Below are 18,417 nucleotides of genomic sequence, written 5' to 3' on the forward strand. Positions count from 1 at the left end.
AACGCCCAACAACACCTGGACATTCAGCTTGACCACCAGACTATGGAGGGGGAGGAAACAAGTTCGAGTGATCACTGACAATAAAAGTGTTAAGAAGATAAACGCTTATTTAAATGAAACATTAAGCATTTTAATAGCCGAATGGACTAATCCAGGTATCAAACATCTGCATCAAATGTTTTCTGTTTTAAATGCTTGGAAATTGAACGTCTCCACTTTTAGACCGAGCCGGATTACAAATTGTGTCTAATAGCAGTATTAATGCTTAATCGTTTCCTAAAGCTTTGGAGATAAATTATGACGATAACAACGAGGTTTGGGTTGTGGAAATGCTCTTTGTCTGAATGAAGGAAGCTGGACCAAAATCCATTTATTAACAACTTACACATTTATTGTTTGATTACCAACAATGGAAATAAATAGCAGCCACAATGTTTCCACAACCATTAGAAAATGAAGCCAATCGCTACAAAACACTTTCTAACGAGTTCCTTCTTAGAAACTACTGAATCAGATTTATTGATTAACTCACTAAAATCTCTGTTCACAGCTTCTTCCAAGAGTCCAGCTGTCATAGTGCAGGTGAGTGAAGCTCAGAGTGGATAAAAATGACACCTGTATGATTATTACTATGCACTCACAACAATAAGCTTTTTGCCCAAAACCCTGTGACTGGTGGAGCTCCATAGACAGCTTATTAAATATTAGATGAATGTATTTTGATTTGAAGTTAATATTCACCTAAGGATGGAGAAGTTTGCATACTATTTCATTCTATATGTGTATAACCATTATTCTGGAAGGTATAAAAACCAGCTGCATGCTTTGATGAAACCTTGACTTCACTGCATCCCTGCACTTCTGAAATCAAGCCTACACATGTTTATTGCTCTAAAATGAACCAACCACACACACAAACTACTGAGACACATGAAAACACATGAAAGCATTTTGTTCAGCGGCATGTTCTCCAGCACAGACAGGATTTTTCTAGATTTTATTGCTTCTAGAGGGTGAGGCTTTGAAAGTGAGTTGTACAGAGATCAACAGAAGGTTGAGGGGGCACAAGAGAGCGCGAGGTTAATTCACCGAATACTTGCCGTCGGCATGAGTACACCTGATATGCATGTCACAAGGATTCAAACCCTGCCTGCACCATCCTGTGCATCTCGCTGACATGTAATACATCATGGATGTACAGATGCTGCCGCTCTGCAGCAGAACAGCTTCCTGCGACTCCAGGCTTTCTATTTGGATTATTAGAAATGGATAACAGGCTGCGTCGGGACGCCTCTTGTCATAAACACCCTTTTGTTTAACACCAGATTTGTGCTGCTGTCTCGTGAGCCTCTGCTCACCTGGTAATGGTGATGACAAGGAGCCAATTTATTTTGTGTTTGCTTTAAAGCAAACACGAGTCGCGAGAGAACAAACAAAACACCGACTGGCTGACAAAGTCGTATGTGCAGCTGTTGAATCTGTTGTGACAAGACAAAGATGGCTTGTTTTGGAGACCACGTATGAAGCAGACACACGTTTACAACATCGTAAATTAATATACTGACTGACTGATCCTAACTGGGACACTTCGATGGAGTTAGAAAAACAGTTGGAAATTAGATCTTGTATGTGTATGTGTTCAAAGTTTTACTCTGCAGATCTTTTAACTGCTTGTTATTCTTATGAAGACAATCAATTGTTTTCAATGGCCATCTATTATGTATCTTAATCACTGTGTAAATTAGTAATAGTTTACATAGGACTTCCAGTTGTGTGACGCACGATGAAGCAGCTTGAGTCTCCTTCTAGACAATTTTCTAACAACTACACCGTGACTGTAGGAAGTGCACAGATGAGTTTGTCAGAAAAAGCTGGTAAAGATGCAGCAAAAGCCGATTCTGCACGAGAAAGGAAGAATAGATGCCGGCGGCTCAGACTACTCGAGCCGGCTCTGCCGACTCCAACCAGGAAGCCATGAGAGAAGACTCCACGAGTCTAACAGAGTTCAAAGATCAAAGGAGAACCAGGAAGCACATAGACTTCGAACAGTCTGACAACAGCCGAAACAGATTTAAAGCATTCCTTTCTTAATGAGAGAAAACAAACTCTTCTGCTATTTTAACCTTAAGAATGAGTTTCTAACACTAAATGGCTTTTCAGTGAAATTCAAAAGCGTGTTGGCACAAACCCTGACTATGTTTAGCTGACGACGCTGAGCCGCTTGGTTAAATAAAATGAATCCAATATGTTTGTTCTGAGAAGTTCCAATCATAAAATATATATTATCTGCCAAGTTGACTGGCTTCATGGCAAAATTCAAGCACTGCAGCACATTTTGATAAAAGCTGAGAGAAAAAATTCATGCAGAGAAAGAAAAAAAAAAAACAATCTTCAAAGTAAAAGTGGGTTGAAGTCAGTCGTGCTCTTCTCTGACTGTTAGAAATGTATCTAAACTCTTTATCGAGACGATTATTAATGAAAAACAAGTCCGCCCAAATTGTTTCATATCTTGTTTCTTGTGTTTCTGTTGAATCCTTGCCGCTCACGTTCGTTAACTTTCTGTACATTATGCTCCTGCATGTCTATCATATGTGACTTCTATTGCATGTGACTCCTCTCTGCTGCTTCTAATGTTTCCCCGCCACATGCTGCGAGGAGCTGGAACTCTATTGTTTCTTGGGAAAAATGCCTCAGGCTAGTGTTCAAGAGCCGCGTGGGGTGGGAGCATGTCGACTTAAATACCTTCAGTGGAGACATGCCATGGCCTCTTTTATCAGGTGTCTCGCGAGCTGAACTATAAAGCTTAGCTCTATGTTAAACCATAAAGTCAAATCCTGTTTTTTTTATGACAATGTTTTATTCACTTTTCCCCCCATAAAAGGGATTATGTCTCTATTTGAAATTACTCACACACATTCACTGATTTGGGGCTCATCATGGAGTCTGAATTGAAAAGCTCACATTCATTCAGCACTATATAAAAACATGTCATACTCAGGTGTCAGGTCGTAAAAGAAATATGCAAATATATAAATGCAAAAATGGAAACATTTTGCGAATTCATTAATGCAGCAAGTGACGTCTCCTACATAAACTCTGCAAAGTTGTCTTCTTCCTGCAGCAGCTGCTGGTACATTAGTGGAACTGGACTGAATCAACGCAAAGACAGAAACCTGCTGCCAAAGAGGCTCTGCTAAAGGAACAGTTCAACACTTTGAGAAACACACTTACTGGCTTTCTTTACAGGAGTGAGATGAGAAAATCAATACCTCTCTAGCTATTAACCAGCTATTATGTTTATGTCTTAGCTTAGCATCAAGAGTCAAAACAAAAGGAAAGGCTAGCCTGTCTCTGTCCAAAGCTTACTAATTAACTCATATCACGTTTAGTTCATCTGTGCAAGGTGAAATGACAACAAGATGCTGTTAAATGGGGTGTTATGTACCAGATTACTTCCTGGTCTTGTCAAGAAAAACATAACCTCCAGTAAAACTGCAACTTTTCGTTTGAAGTTTAAATTAAAAGTTTGCTTTAGTAAGATGTCAAATTTTGGTGATGAGTTTAAATTTTCCATATTCATGGATAAGGCCTCAGCTAGTTAGGTAATGTTGTAAATTGAACCTGTCAGCCGCATGACGTGGATCATTCCTTTGAGCCCTGAGCCAGCTCACCTCCCTCCCTCCCTCCCTCCCTCCCTCCCTCCTCAGCTTTGATTCAGCTGCACAGCAGTGAACTCAAAACCTCCAGTCTGCTTCCCCTATTCAGCCTCCTGCTATCCCTTTACAATGCAATAAGCGAGCGCAGTCTGGAAGGAGCTGCCATCATCCTCACCCAAGGGACTCCAGCTCCCTCTGATACCTGAGGACACTGAGCTTGTAGCCTGAGACCATGAGCTTGCAGGGTGATCAAGTAGGGAGATCTTTGAAACCTGTTGCAGGGGACGCTGTTTCAAACACACTTTGGTTCGTATGGAAGTTGCTCAGATTAAGAAGAGCTGTGGCTCACAGTGGGAAAGCTGCTGTTCCCTCCGTGGGACCTGGAAAGGCTCCAGCGTGTGCTGCAGCAAGCCTCCTTTGAAGACAAAAATTTTGCAGATTTGATGTGGCTGTCGCTGTGTTTGCCCCAATTAAGCCAGCCAAGAAGGTGGCTCTGTTGGTGCATCACAATGAATCCTGCCTGACAAATGGGAAGGAGTGAAAATCAGATTATAACCTGATGCTCCTCCCCAAAAGTGCTCAAACTCAACCCCCTTTGAGCCCCCAATTCGCCTTCAGGGGTGAGGAGTTCATTCACACGCATCCAGAAGAAGTCAGACCATCTGTTTGACTGCTTAAAGCCAGAGTACGACGGCTGTCAGTGCTGTCAAAACCCAGGCTGCCACAGTGGGCTGTATTTATGATCCTGGCAGTACAGTAGATGGATGGATGGACATTTCAGTGTGATCAGGAATAAGGGCTCACTCTACCTGTGGCATCGTGACCACTTAAGAGGGATACTTTCAGCAGGATTCATTTCCTCCTCTGTCTACAGTGTCAAAATAGCTGCTCAACATGTCCATATTAGAGTGAACTGGAGGGTATATCCACACTTATGTGTAACCTCTATACAATCATCTACATGTAACTGCAGTGTAAAGTTTGGCAAAAATATACTAGATAATGTGATTTAACTTGTCATACGATCTATAAATGTGACAGAAAAATACTGTCTCTCAAGTCAGTAAGAAAAATCTTCATAAAACCTGAAAATAAATATGTAAATGAAAGATGACCGAACAAAAACTGTTGAAACAGTGTTGGCAAGAGCGTGCAGTATAATATTGTGTTTCAAGTTCAGCCTTTGTTGCATCTGACTGGATTTCACACTCTCGCAAAATCACTCAAACAACACCAGTTTAATCCAGGACATGGAGTTTATTTTACAACTGAGGATAAAAGAATGCCATTCTGAATAATTAGGTTGATGATAAAACCTGGAAATCTATCAATTGGGTGAGAATTTATTTTTTTCAATGCTATGTACAGTACCATGCATCGCAGCAGATGCCAGTAAAGTTCTGTCATTTTATGTAAACCACAGTGAAGGACCTACTTTTCACTGAAAAAGGACATTGTGGTCCAACAGTATTCTGCAGTTTTATACATCTCCCCCCTGACATTTGTCTAGAAAACAACATTATAAAAATGCACATAGTACAAATAATGTTGGACTGTAAAGAGCAAGATATGCTGACATACATGTATACATACTTGCTGATTATTCATACAATAAGTTTTAAACTTCATTAATTTTACAACTGTAGCTTCACAATAATAAAACTGGTAGCCTACTAACTCAAATACTGTACATGTTGAAACAACCAGGAAATTATATTTTACTAGAGAAACAAATTTTCTAAACATTTTGTAAGAATTTCTTTGATTCGATGGCAAATACAAAACAGTTACTCCCCCAACCTGCTATGTTGATGAGGGGAGTTAAAACTCAAAAGGGTGATGTGTTGTCACTTTTATCCACACTTTTCTTCATCAATTTACACTTCCTTAAAGTGCTGAAATTGTCTCAACATCATGGCTACTTTTAGAACCTTCATATAAACATCTATATCCGTAATTTGTTAAACAGGGATCAGTTTTCTCATCATGGTTGAAATTTCATTAGACACAATATGCTCACTGTTTTACATAAAAACATGCACAGACTGTCTCATAAATAATATGCAAGTTGTGTTGAAATATATTTATCTTAAAAAAAAAAAAAAAATCACTCAAAAACTGTGATCAAAATAAGAGCGTGGTCCAGTTTTAAAACAACAGATGGACTTTTCCCAAAGGCTCAGATAAGATGCAGTGCATTAGGAAAGCAACAATCAGTCAGTGACTACATAGTGCCAGGGCTGCTCCACCAGTTTGGTACATTTACGTCACCAAAAATCCAACTTTTACAATGTAGCTTTGAGCCTCTGCGATGCAAGGCTCCATCACTGATAGCTAACTGAATAATTACAGTATGTGTTATTAAAGCTACCGTGTTTCCATGACAATATGTGTCGTAACAATTCTCAATACAGTTGTGGCACTATCCGTTATGACAGATTGTAGCTTAGAGTTATAGTGCAACAGTAATCTGTCATGCTATCAGCTTTGTCTTCATTTCTTGTCAAACTTTTCCAGCTCCTTCACAAAGATAAGATGGTCCTCTGGTGACTTTCCGTGTGTTTTGCAAAGGTGCAATTTGATTGCATGTTTGCTCACAAATGTCCGATTGCACAGTTTGCACTGATATATTGAGCCAGTGTCTTCTTCTGTAAGTCCAGAGGAACTGAAAGTCTTGTCCTCTATTCTGCTGACTGCTTGCTGCTCTATTAAGTCTATGGAAAGCTTTGAGAGGTCCTTCAGGGTAAACCCAAGGTGGGACTCCAAATGGTGAATGTAGGAGGAGGGAGTCCTGAACTGGGAAGCACAGTCACTGCACAAAAACAGAGGTTGGCCAGAGTCAATGTTTTTTAGGAACTTCGTACCCCCTGTCCGCTTTAACTGGTATTTTACATTGGCCAGCCAATGAGAGATAGTGGTCATGGAGAGACCGGTGAATTTACAGATGTGGACCCGTTCCTGGGGTCCCAAGTCAGTAATCACAAACTTTCCATCAGGAGTCTCCCTAAGACTAGAGGCAAACTGGGCCTGGAGAATCAGGAGGTGTTGGGGATTCCAGTTGGACTGTCGGCCTTTCCGTCTTTGAATAGGGGACAGCTCCTCCAAGCTGTCCTCAAAAGTACACCCATCGACGTCTGATTTTTCAGAGATGGAAGACGGGGTTGTAGACTTTGGTGTCAAACGGCCCGTCAGATTTTTTACCATGTCTGAAATATCCATCAAAGCATTCTCCCGAAGAGGCGGAGATGAAGACTGAGAGAAACTTTTGAACACTGGTTTGCTGTTGTTTACACTGCTATTGTCATTTGGTGTAGAAATACCCTTGGGTGCACTTCCATTGTTGTTTTTAGACTTTGTCAAGTCCATGGGCTGATCATCGTCAGCGTGGTTCTGATTCGCAATCTCTGCTGACTTCATCTGAGCCGAGTTGCTGTTGATCTTATAAAGCATCGCAAAGGGGTCTACAAAGGGGGTGGCCACTTTAGCAGCTTTCCCCAAGTGGTTGTTCATGATAGACTGCAAAGCACTGAGAGGGTTGACAAGTGGTTGTTCAGGCGAGTGATCTGTGATGATGCTCAGGTTATTGCAGCCATTGCTTTCAGGCCTTTTTGGTGAATGAACTTCACTCTTTATCTGTGTCTCTGCTTTGCTCTCGTTCTGTTCTCCTTCTTTGCCTCTTGACTCAATTTGGGCCTCTGCTGCAGTATTCTTAACTGCCTTTGAGAGGTTTTCTGGACTGGGTGAAGCCCGTTTGTCCTTCAGATTTGGCAATGGAGACTTTGCAGACCTGCATTTATTCTCTGCAGGTTTATCCTCTTTTTCATTCTTCACTGAAGTCTTCCCAGTCACTTTCTCAACTAGCTCCTCCATGGCCAGCACATTGCTCTTGTGACTTGGAGGTGGAGAGGGGCTATTTGGTGAACGGATCATAGCGCCTAAATCAGAGGGCAGTACCTTCAAACTGCTGCTGAACAAAGGTTGAACCTGTGCACATGAAGACAAGGTAGACTTCAAGGATCCATGGAGCTGATAGGCAGCATGAATGCTGGGGTATCCACCCCAGGTTGGCGTGCCTGTTTGGGCCTTGCTGATTGCACTTGAAACTGTATTCTCTAAAGATTTTAGGATGTCCAAGCCACCTTTAGGTGTCTCTTCCAAATCTTCTTCTCTCAGGTATTGGTAAGATCTGGCCTTTCCAGGTTTATCAGCTTTCTCAGGAGGGTCTTCTTTCTCCTCTTTTATTTTTCTCTCTGGTTCCCTGGCTTCCATTTTCTCTTCCTCTGCCTCTTCATCTTTCTTTTCTTCGTTCTCCTCATCAGGGCTGGCAGGTCGGACTGGGGAGTCAAGCTGTGACTTCCCATTGGGTGCTGGGAGTCGTGTAGTAGTCGGTGGAAGAGGAATTGACTGAATTTTCTCCTCAACAACGGGATCAAAAACCAACTGCTTACCCTTTTTAGAAGCTGAATTCGTCACCTTGAGAAAGTGCCCTGTGACCATCATATGGGCTGTCAGTTGTTGTAAGGTGTCATGTGAACTTCCACATTCCATGCATTTGAGAATTTGTGCCTTGCGTGCCTCAAACTGCCAAGTGTAACTGGCACCGTTTTGGTAACCATATCGATTGTTTGGTGTGACATAAGGATTGGCCACTTTTTGGTCTTTGGGGGACTCTCCCAAGAGTATTCCAGATGAGACAGACTCTGGCGAGCTCGGGGACATCAAGTCTTGAAATGCTCTTTTTTTGGTTGGTGGAACCAGCTTTGAGGTGAGGGCTGGCATCGGTTCTTTTAGAGGCACTTTCTGATAGTGTTTTGTTTTGATCATGTGAACACTGAGATCTTGCAAGGATTCGAAAGAGTGGCCACAGTACATGCATTTAAGAACTTTCTGGGCGTCTTCCTTGCCCTCCATCTCCATCAGAGAACGCTTACGTGGCTTGGACCACTTCTTGCTTCGATCATCCTCGGTATCCTTGTTGTCATCACGATAATGACCAGTCTCGTTCATATGCACTGTCAGGCCAACCAAAGTGTCATAGGCTGCACTACAGTCCTTACACCTGAACTTGCTGGCACCCGTAAACACAGGGCCGTAGAGCTTATTGTTTTGCCTGTAAAGCTGCACGGTGCTGAAAAGGCTCGGCTCAGGGAGGAGTTGGTATGGGGTCTGCTGTAGGGTTTTGGCCAACGCTGCCTGGTGCCAGTCATATGCTAATCCTCCTGTGCTACCAGAGCTTACACTGGTGCCACTGTTGCTGTTGCTTGACACTGTTCTGGTGGTAGTGCTGCTGGTGGTAACATTAGTAGTGGCTGAGGCATTGCTAGTGCTACATCTGCTCTTCAAATGGATGGTGCCTGGGCTGTGACTATTCAGGAACCCATTGCTCCCTTTGTGATTGCTCCCATTGCCATTGCTAGCTGTGTAATTGTTCCCTTGTCTACTTTTAAGCATATCCAGAGCAACGCTGGACCAGGAGGCCTCAGAGATCAAGTTTGCATAGACGGCTTTCATTTGTGCCAGACTGTCTTGTAGTGAGAGGCCATTGATGGACTCTGTGCTCTCCCCTTGCTTCTCCTTTACCTTGTCCTGATCACTGAAGGAGGACGTTGTCTTAAGGTCCACCAGTTGATCGCTGGTGGTGCTGAGTGGGGAGGCGTACCCAGCGTCTGGGTTTGTGCCATTGCTGAGTGGAGAGTTTTGGCAGCTATAATGATCTCTTGCTTCCTCCTCATCATTGAAAAAATAGTCTGCATCTTGACCATCCAGGGAAAGGCCGTCATCTTGCAAATGTTCATCTTCATCAATTTTATCCACTGTAAATTCGTCCTCAGGTCCATAAGCTGGAAAACAAAAAAACAGAACAAGAGTGGCATTAGATTTTTTACACATATATTTTTGATACCCTAGAATGACACCAATTAAGTATCCACCACCCCTACTATATGAAGGCTGCATGTGCAATAATCCTAAAGAGAATTTTGTCAATAGTCCCAGCAGAGGACACCGGTTTGTGATAATAAAGTGGCAAACATCCATATCTTGACAATGACAGATAGTCCTCTTCACTGCACTGCCTAATGAAGCTATTGAACACTACAGCTCAGCGAGGGTAGAGAGCAGAGATGAGCTCCAGAAATGTTTCTGCTTAGTTTAAAAAGTAAGAAACAAGCAAAATTTCAAATTACACAGAGAGCAAATCCTCAGAGCAGACCATACTTATTAATCATGTGGTGAGATCTGCTACTTCACAATACAAATGAAGACATTTTTGTCCTCACGACTGCAAAATAAAAAATAAATAACAGGCAAAAGGAAAATATGCCTCATTGATCGCTGTGTTAAAGACTCACTTTGATGTTGAATTCACAAGACACACTGAGTGGTAACACTGAATTAATAAGATGAACTTACTGCATATGCACAAACATTTCAGTATATTCATCAAATATAAAACCTCTTTCCTTATCTGCAAATTGAAATGCCAGAGCAGCCTACAGCCACACAGTCTATGCAGAGTATTTCATTGTCTGTTTTGCTGCTGTATAGCAACCATAGATCTATTTCTGACTTTGATTTGCTCTATTCGTCCAACATGCCACACATACTATGGATTCACAAGTAAGAGATAGTGGAGGAAGATGCCAGCTGCATCAGCCTTGCCAAGCCATGGTTGGCTGGAGTCAACTTGGCATCGGCTGTGGAAGTCCTCACAGCATGATGCTAGGAAACGGCCAGTGGACATGACAAGCTGTGTTGTTACTGCCTGTGCTCCCTGAGTACTCACAGCTTCAAGTGTGCCATTTTAAAAGAACAGAGAGAGATTTAAAGTATCAATGGAAAATGGCTGCCCACTCTCTGTAGCTGTCTATGATTTTCACAAATCTTTTGTTTCTAAAATTATAAAACCAGCATTATAATTCCTTTCAATCTCCAGATAAAACATTTAAGAAATTAAAAGGAATCATTTCCTAGAATAGTAGAGAGATGAAAAGGTTTACATGGGATCCTGGAAGCAGATTAAGAGAGAAATATTACAGAGAGGCAGGGAGAGGGAAAAATAGAGGGTTAAATATGCTAAGGCAGCTCCTCCAATCCATTCCTTGTAAGATGCTTGTCTGAGGTGCCAGAATCAGTCTCCAGTGAGGAGGCAGATGTGCTGTCAGCTTCAAACAGCATGTAGCTCTGTATCCCATAATCGGAATGGACATAATACCTGATGTTTGTGAGGTGCCAGTTACTGCTGCCTGGGAAAATCTGGAGGTCCAACAGCTGCAACTCTCTGCCTTGCATGTGTGTGAATGTGTGTGTGTGTGTGAGAGAGAACGTACATACTCAAAGTACAAACTTCCTCTTCCTAATTAAACTATTCCTGTGCTGGTTTTGCTCTTAATTATACACAGGCTGCACTGAAATCATTCACTTCAGTTAGTCACTAAATTAGTCCATTTTAACCTTTTGCAAATGCAGCTGCACGGCTCTCTTTCAACCCTTCTCGTCCTCCCAATCGAGATGCAGCCCACTGTATTGAAATAAATGCAAAACTCAACCTATTCAAAGTCAATGCGGTGAGGTAGTTAAAGACAAAGCAGCTTAGCTGACAAAGTGAGAGAAACCTGACAGCAGTACAAACACACACACATTCACACACAGAGGGCACACTAACACTAAATTCTCGTCTTTCCCTGCCATCCTCCGTATGTTGCCTTGACAGGCATCAGTGTCAGGAGTGTGTCAGTGTCAGCCCGAGGTGTCAGTGTCCACGCAAACAAGCCTGAGAAGAGGTGGGAGGGGAAAGTAACAACAACAAACACAAGTCAGCCATTTTTTTTTTCCTCCCCCTGCTCGAGCCTCCTCCTTCACCATCTGTGTCAGAAAAGCTGCGGGTGCCACCGCCGGCTAATAAGGCAATCAGAGATGGAAAAGATGCTGACACTGCGGCTTTCGAGCGTCACTCAGAACAAAAGAGGAAGAGGAGAGGGAGGGAGAGAGGGATAGGGAGGGGATTAAAACGGGGGTGGAGGGGAGGCGAGGGGAGAGGTGTCTGTTGTGGTTGTCAGTCAAAAACGTAAGCCCACTTTGTGCTGTCAGGGAGGATAGGGAAAAGAGGGGAAGTTTTGAAAAGAGAGGAGAAAAGATGTGTTTAGGCCAGCGAACAAGAGGTGTGAGTGCGCGTGTGTGCGTGCGTGTGTGTGCGCGGGTGTATCTCATCGAAAAAAACATGACAGGGAAACAAGTTAAACAGCATCCAACAAACTAAGTCCGAGATATCAGGAGCGAGAATGCAGTGAAATATCTGCCGTGTGTGCGAGTCTGTAGGTGTGTATGAGATAGGTGTGGCTAATTTGTGTGTGTGTGTGTCAAGTGTCACAGTGTGTCAGGTGCATGCAGGGATGCAATGTGGCTGGCGGGGGGAAAAGCGAGGCCATCTGCGTCTGGAGAGGAGCCTGTCACTATTGTTGTGCCCAGAGTCCAGGATTTCCTGCTGCAGACAGGTGACACCACAGTAGGACACCCCCGCCCCCCCTCCATCTCTCTCTCACACACACACACACACACTTCTCCCCCAAACTACATCCCTCCCCCAAGGCAGGAAGCTGTGTGAGGTCCACACACGCACAAACACACACAACACCTTGCTTTGTGTGCACATTTGAGAGAGCAAATGTGACTGAGTTGGAAGAACAGTTGAGAAAAGTATTTCTTTGCCACCCCCCTCCCAAAAAAACCCCCCAAAAAAACCAAAACAAAACAAAAAAAAAAACACCAAACGTGCACAAGCCTGGACGAGGCCTCGGTGTTGAACCTCAATCCCCGTTGTCACTGATTTGACTCAAAACTTTTGTTTTGTGTGTAGCCTATTCTGTAAAGGATTTCTGTTGAGGAAAACAGTTTAATATTCCTAAAAGTAGGATATCAACAGAAAATCGGGTATTTCATCAGCAGTAGTATCTAAAATTTGAAACAGCACCCAGCCCTCACTTAGCCTGGACACACACATAAGCATACCTGTGGCCATGAGTGCAAAACAGTGGAGAAAAAATATTAAAACAGAGAATTCTGCATTCATTTTTAATTCAAAGTGACATTAAGTAGGACTCTGACTGCCCTACGACACAAAAATATTATAAAAACGTTCTTATTATAGTGACAAATCCAGAACCAGGTCGGTGTCCTGATCAGCTCTACCAGATAACACAAGACAGGGTGAGATAACTTGAGTATGACATGGCACTGGCACAATCAACTCCGCCCCCCCCCCCCTCTCTATCTGCTTCACGCAGCCCACACACACCAAACACACACTCTCCTCTCTAAACCTTCTTCATTTATTCGTGTTGTCTCAGAGAAGAGGGCAATCCTGGCTCTCATTTGCAGTGCTAATGTCCAATTCCGCCAGCTTTCACCCCGCTGATTTACCCTGCGAGGCCGAGCGCTGCCTTCGGAGCGGCGTGGCCGGCGAAGGCTCCCTCACACCGTTTAGTGGCCCTTCAAAATGGGAGCTGTGGCGTGGCAGTCTTATTTCTCTCTCCCGTTTCGCTTTGTCACCGGCCCCTCTATTCCCTGCCACTCACCTCTGATGGCTTTGGACAGGCCTGATCAGTGTGTGTCATTGACCTGTGCGCCGTGCATGAGTGTGTGTGTGTTTCAGCAGAGAGAAGGCTGTAAATAAAATGACATTATTATTTCCTCTGTCCTATCATGTAGAAAAGCCAATTATGGTAATGCTTAGTATGTCAGGCAATCTCTGTCTCTCTCTGCTCTCCCCCGTCCTCTTCATTCTTGCTCTTTTTTTCTCTCTGGGATAGTCGTGGCTGTGGTTTCATAGGACCTGACACTCTCTTTGGACTCCTCTGTGGACGTCGCATACTGAGGCAAACCGTCTCCTCTCAGCCTCCAGACAACTATCACACTAACAGAGCTTTCCATACAACTCTTTATAACACAGCCCGTGCTTTACAGTGTATTTGGTTATGTGAATCAGGTACCAATACAGTACTTATTGGTAGCTGAACCACACTATCTCGAACAAGAAAAGTATAAATAAACTATACTTACTTAAAGGATGCCACACTGGAAAACTTTGTGTAAAAATAATGTCAACATCACTGATAATCTGATGAACCTGTACAGTAATTGCATGTATGTACAGTTAGAACATGCTACCAAAACAGTACAGTTCAGTGACTGTCCCCCAAAGGTACACAGTATTTACAAAAATAAATGATAAATGGAGTACAACCTATTTTCCCTTTCCTCTAAAATGCCTAATTGTTACTCCCTTGTTCCCAATAGTCTTGTTTTTCTTCCTTCTGTCTTACATGGGTCTGCATGTAAGAACTGGTAATGCGAATAGCGTGAAGTGTTATCCACTTCTACATACAGAGTTGCCATCAGAGAAGTCATTTTAGACCCACACTGTCACAAATTTACGAGAAATGACCAAAGTTTGTGAAATGCAAACCCTTCATATCACTCGAAGCTTCCTTTTGTATTTCTAGTTCTGCAGTTTTGCAGCATTAAATTCGAATTGCTTGTTGCATCGCAGCACGTAGCTACACAGATATTACATAGATTTAACCCGCAGCTTGCTTGACCAGACATGTAAAAGCCTACCTAACAGCCCCCTCACCCTGGCCCCCACCCTCCCCTAACCCACATGGAATAGTCCACCATATGGCACAATGGCTCCGGGGCTTCTAATAGCTCCTCCTGTGTCGTACAAATCCACCTTCTCAGCTTCCACGAGTCTTTCCGGTTGGGGAAAACAAAACAGCCTGCGCAGTCTGCTCTGCATGCTGGTAGCTACGTGTGCAGGCAACGTTTCACATTTTCTCTCTGTTGCTGCAATGAGTTTGTGTTGCTGCTTTGGAGTCTTTCTAAAAGATAAATTAAGTTAAATTACCTTTTCCTAAACTTTTTGACAGCCCCAAGGGCTTTCACATATGTTCCAAGTAATTTGCAATTACTTGAACTCATATTATGCTAATAGCCTTTTTAAATGGGTCACATAGACAGTGCATTTTACCTCTGGCTCAGCTTCATTAGGCCACTACGAGTACAGTATGTGTGAATCAGAGAGACCAAATGATAGCTGCTCACTGAACGGATCAGAAATGAATGAAAGCAACAAATCTGGAGGACTGCAGCTGCTTTTTTCCCAAGGAAAATAATTCCCAGGTCTTTCTTGAATTGCACTGCAGGTTTCTCCTCTTCTTTTTTTCCCTTCTTTGTTTTGTTTTCTGCCCGTTTGCTCAGATCTCCTGTGAGCCAGTTTTGACATGCCGTGACAGTGACTGTGGTCTATAAATCACCTTTTCCCTGAACTGTCAGTGCCTCCTTGTTCTGAGATGAAACAACAGCCATTAGATCATCGGCACGGCAGATTCCAGCCCTTTTCTGCTCGACTTTCCTGCCAAACCCCCCACACCCAACAATCGAACGCTGCTCTGGTGCTGCACAGACATTTCAAACCATCTGGTTTGTTTTCAGGCAAAGTACAGATAAAGCATTACTAATGCTAATTAAAGATGATGTGAGTGAGATTTACTCAACCGATGCCAAGCACTGATTCAATGTAGGCTGCATCAGACAGATGTCATTTGTTAAACAGACTCTTCTCGAGCAAATATTGTCACTTTCTTCACTATCCGTAAGATTTTTGTCATGGGTGTGCTGCATGTTTGCATTAGAGTTTAAAGTTATCAAAATGCAGACTTAAATATGTGTATTGTTATCGCTTTACACTTTGGTTGAACTGTACACATGTTTAAGGATTTAAAATAGAAGTTTTTTTAGGCTCCTCTTCAATCAAGGGTGTCTGTTTCTTAACTGAAAGGTTCTGTTAAAACTGGAAAAGAGCGAATCTCAAAGCGAGCAAAATAGCATGATTTCATCCTTTCTTCATAGACGCTGTCTTTTGAATTTCACCTGCATTGCCCCTGACAGTGGAGCTTCCTCCGACTAAACAACAGCTGCTCCCATCGCCTAGCAACAACCAGTTGATGGATGACCCCAAAGATGGATAATTACCATAAATCACTATGGTTGTGTGGAGAATAGAAGCAGAAAATCATTGTAAGCAAAAACAGGCTGAACCACAGTTTAAACTTGTGCGCCTGGTGTTTAGGCTAACTTTGCCTCTCATGAATTTGTTGAATTGTAGTCGTGAGCGGATTCTCCGGCTGGCAAGAACTGGTTGGTGACCCCGAAATTCAGCAAAATCGAATGAGGCGATGGAGTTGTCTACGAGGGTGGTTTTTTTTGGGAGCGTTTCTCGAGAGTGGCCAGTGTTTCAGACAGAATGAATAGGGCCCGTTAAATGAAACCTGATGAACTGACTCATGGGACAAAACCTGTCCTGAAGGAGCAGTGACAAAGAAAACAAAGTGGGCAGAGGAAGGAAGAAAGGAAACAGCGAAGAATGAATGATGGCAACAATGATGAGTTTAGTGCAGCAAAGAAGACGAAGGGGGGGCAGAGGAGAAGAAGCACAAAGGGGAAGTGTGTTTACAGTCTGAACATACATGTATATTTATGCACTGTGTGTGTGTGTGTGTGTGTCTGAGTGGGTGTGAGCGAGAATGACAAAGGTAGATACAGGGACGGGCAGATAAAAACATGGTGGGAATAAAAAAGGAAGAAAATGAGAGGGCACGGGGCTAAAACAGGGTCACAACCTAACCAGTTCGGTCTAGCCGAGTCCGGTTGCACAATAAGCCATCAATCAACCTTCTCCACGCTGTCAGACCTCCCCACAATTCACAGAGGCCATCCACTTTGTACACTGCTGAGGAACAAAACATAGAGAAAGAAAGAGACGGAGGGAGAGAAAAAAATTACATACACAGATGTAAGCGTGCGCACACACACACACACACACACACACACACACACACACAGCTCTATGAATCCGATCCTTTACTCTCTGTTGGAAGGAAGCTCCCAAAAGATCCAATCACAGCAGAAAATGGCACAGCGAGATTCATCCATTCATCTTTGTAAAACACTTGGTCCTAGCAGCTCGGTGGCCAGCTAAACACTTGCAGGGTTAGCTGGAGCTAGCCGCTAACTGCTCACAAGCTAGCCCGCCAGGAACATGCTGGTGCTAGTCAGTCACAGTAGCTCTCAAAGCTTCTTCCTGCTTTCTCTACAGTGGGTTGTTTAGCCCCTTCTGGCATTTTCTTTTCAACACTCTAGCGAGCTTGCTAACAATTAGCTAGCGAGCTCTTCAGCTCCGTTACTAACAGGAAAATAAGTCCACACAGTGGTGCAACACAGCTAATAAGCTACTTTAGCCTGCTCCATTTTGGACTCTCTCTCAAAGGTCAGCACTATCCAGCGGCTTCCTATTCGTCAATGGCAAATTCACGTCAACGTTCACCAAACAAAACATTTGTGCAGATTCACTTCCTCCCCACAAGCAAATTTCCAGAATGTAGCGGTTTAGCTGCAAAGTTTACTGGTGTGACCTCAGACTGAGCTGTCTGATATAAGACAGTAGGGTGACACAAAAAAAACACACACACACACACATCACTCTGTCTTTCTGGATCAAAAGCATTTCATCAGCTCCTCTCCACCCTTATCTACTTCTCGGCAAGACATTCAACAACAAACCAAACACCAGATATGCAACACAAGCCTGAACACAAGAATGCAGAGGACTTTGTGAGAACAGGACCGCAGAGACCTGACTCACATCCCTTTCCCAACATGAACAAAGACAGACAAAGAAATCAGACCTTTAAAAACCATAAAGTCACTTCAGGGAAATTAATTAGAACCACAAACCCTCCGGGCAGGAGGCTGCTCAGGACAACCGAATGTCCCCAAACATTTTAGTGCTTTTAACTGCATGTGTCACCAGGGAAATTCCAGCAATTGTACACCATCAGAGCCGTTATCCTTTATGCATCGCCACGTTTTCTTTTTCATTCTGCCCGCTGAAGTGACGAGTTAGTGCTGAAGTCTGGCGCTCCATTAAACAAAGTTCTACTGTTTCATTTCAACACTGGTTTAGGATTTAAAGCGTGATGAATAGCACAGGGGCGTAACAAAAAAATATAACAAAAGCATAAGCTTGAACCCCTCCGCAGTTTGTGTATGTGTGCTTGTGTGGAGGCTTTTTTTTCCCTCTTTCCTGATGACCATGGCAATAAAGTGACAAAAGAAGAAATGATAGGAGGGAGGAGGGATTAGGGGCTGCAAAAGGGTCCCTGGAGAAAGTCAGTAAATTATGTACTGGGTTTTCAAAGTGGACTAGTATCAGTAGCCATCTCAGACTAATTGTGTCTGTGTGAGACTATGCTATGTGTGTGTGTGTGTGCGTGTGTGTGAGCATACAATGGGTATGAACGGCTTCACAGTCAGAGAGAGAGGCAGGAAGAGAGGAAGCAATCCTTCAACAGAGCACAATATCAGACTGCGGACAGACAACTAACGGCTGGAAGGTTCTGGAAACGAGAGAAAAGCCTGCCTCCCTCACATTTCAGCTCCCACCGCCGCCTCCCAAAGTGCCCTCCATCTAACACTAACACACACACACACACACACACACACACACACACACACACACATAAATGGCACCATAACTCTATATCCGCAATCAATCTCGGCTATGAAGACACATCCATCTTCAGTAATGTTAATGGGAGGGTTTTGGGGGTTGGAGGGGGTGGAGGACAGGGGTAAAACAGAGGGTATGTGACTGCAGAGCTGACCTCAGAGCAGTGTGAGGTAATACAGGCTGTGCGTGAGTGTA

The 18,417-nt window shown here is 43.4% G+C and overlaps 1 protein-coding gene across 1 annotated transcript in view; it reads right to left on the minus strand.

Moving 5' to 3' along the window:
• Positions 1–4,901: 4,901 nt before the first annotated feature.
• tshz1 (teashirt zinc finger homeobox 1) overlaps positions 4,902–18,417 on the minus strand; it is a 30,684-nt gene continuing 17,168 nt past the window's right edge. The window contains exon 3 of the mRNA XM_076754809.1: positions 4,902–9,496. Coding sequence (XP_076610924.1) covers positions 6,150–9,496 — 3,347 coding nt within the window. The 3' untranslated portion in view covers positions 4,902–6,149. The remainder of the gene's footprint in view (positions 9,497–18,417) is intronic.

This window comes from Chaetodon auriga, chromosome 17 (assembly GCF_051107435.1).
Source record: "Chaetodon auriga isolate fChaAug3 chromosome 17, fChaAug3.hap1, whole genome shotgun sequence".
In the NCBI taxonomy this organism is placed as follows: Eukaryota; Metazoa; Chordata; class Actinopteri; order Chaetodontiformes; family Chaetodontidae; genus Chaetodon; species Chaetodon auriga.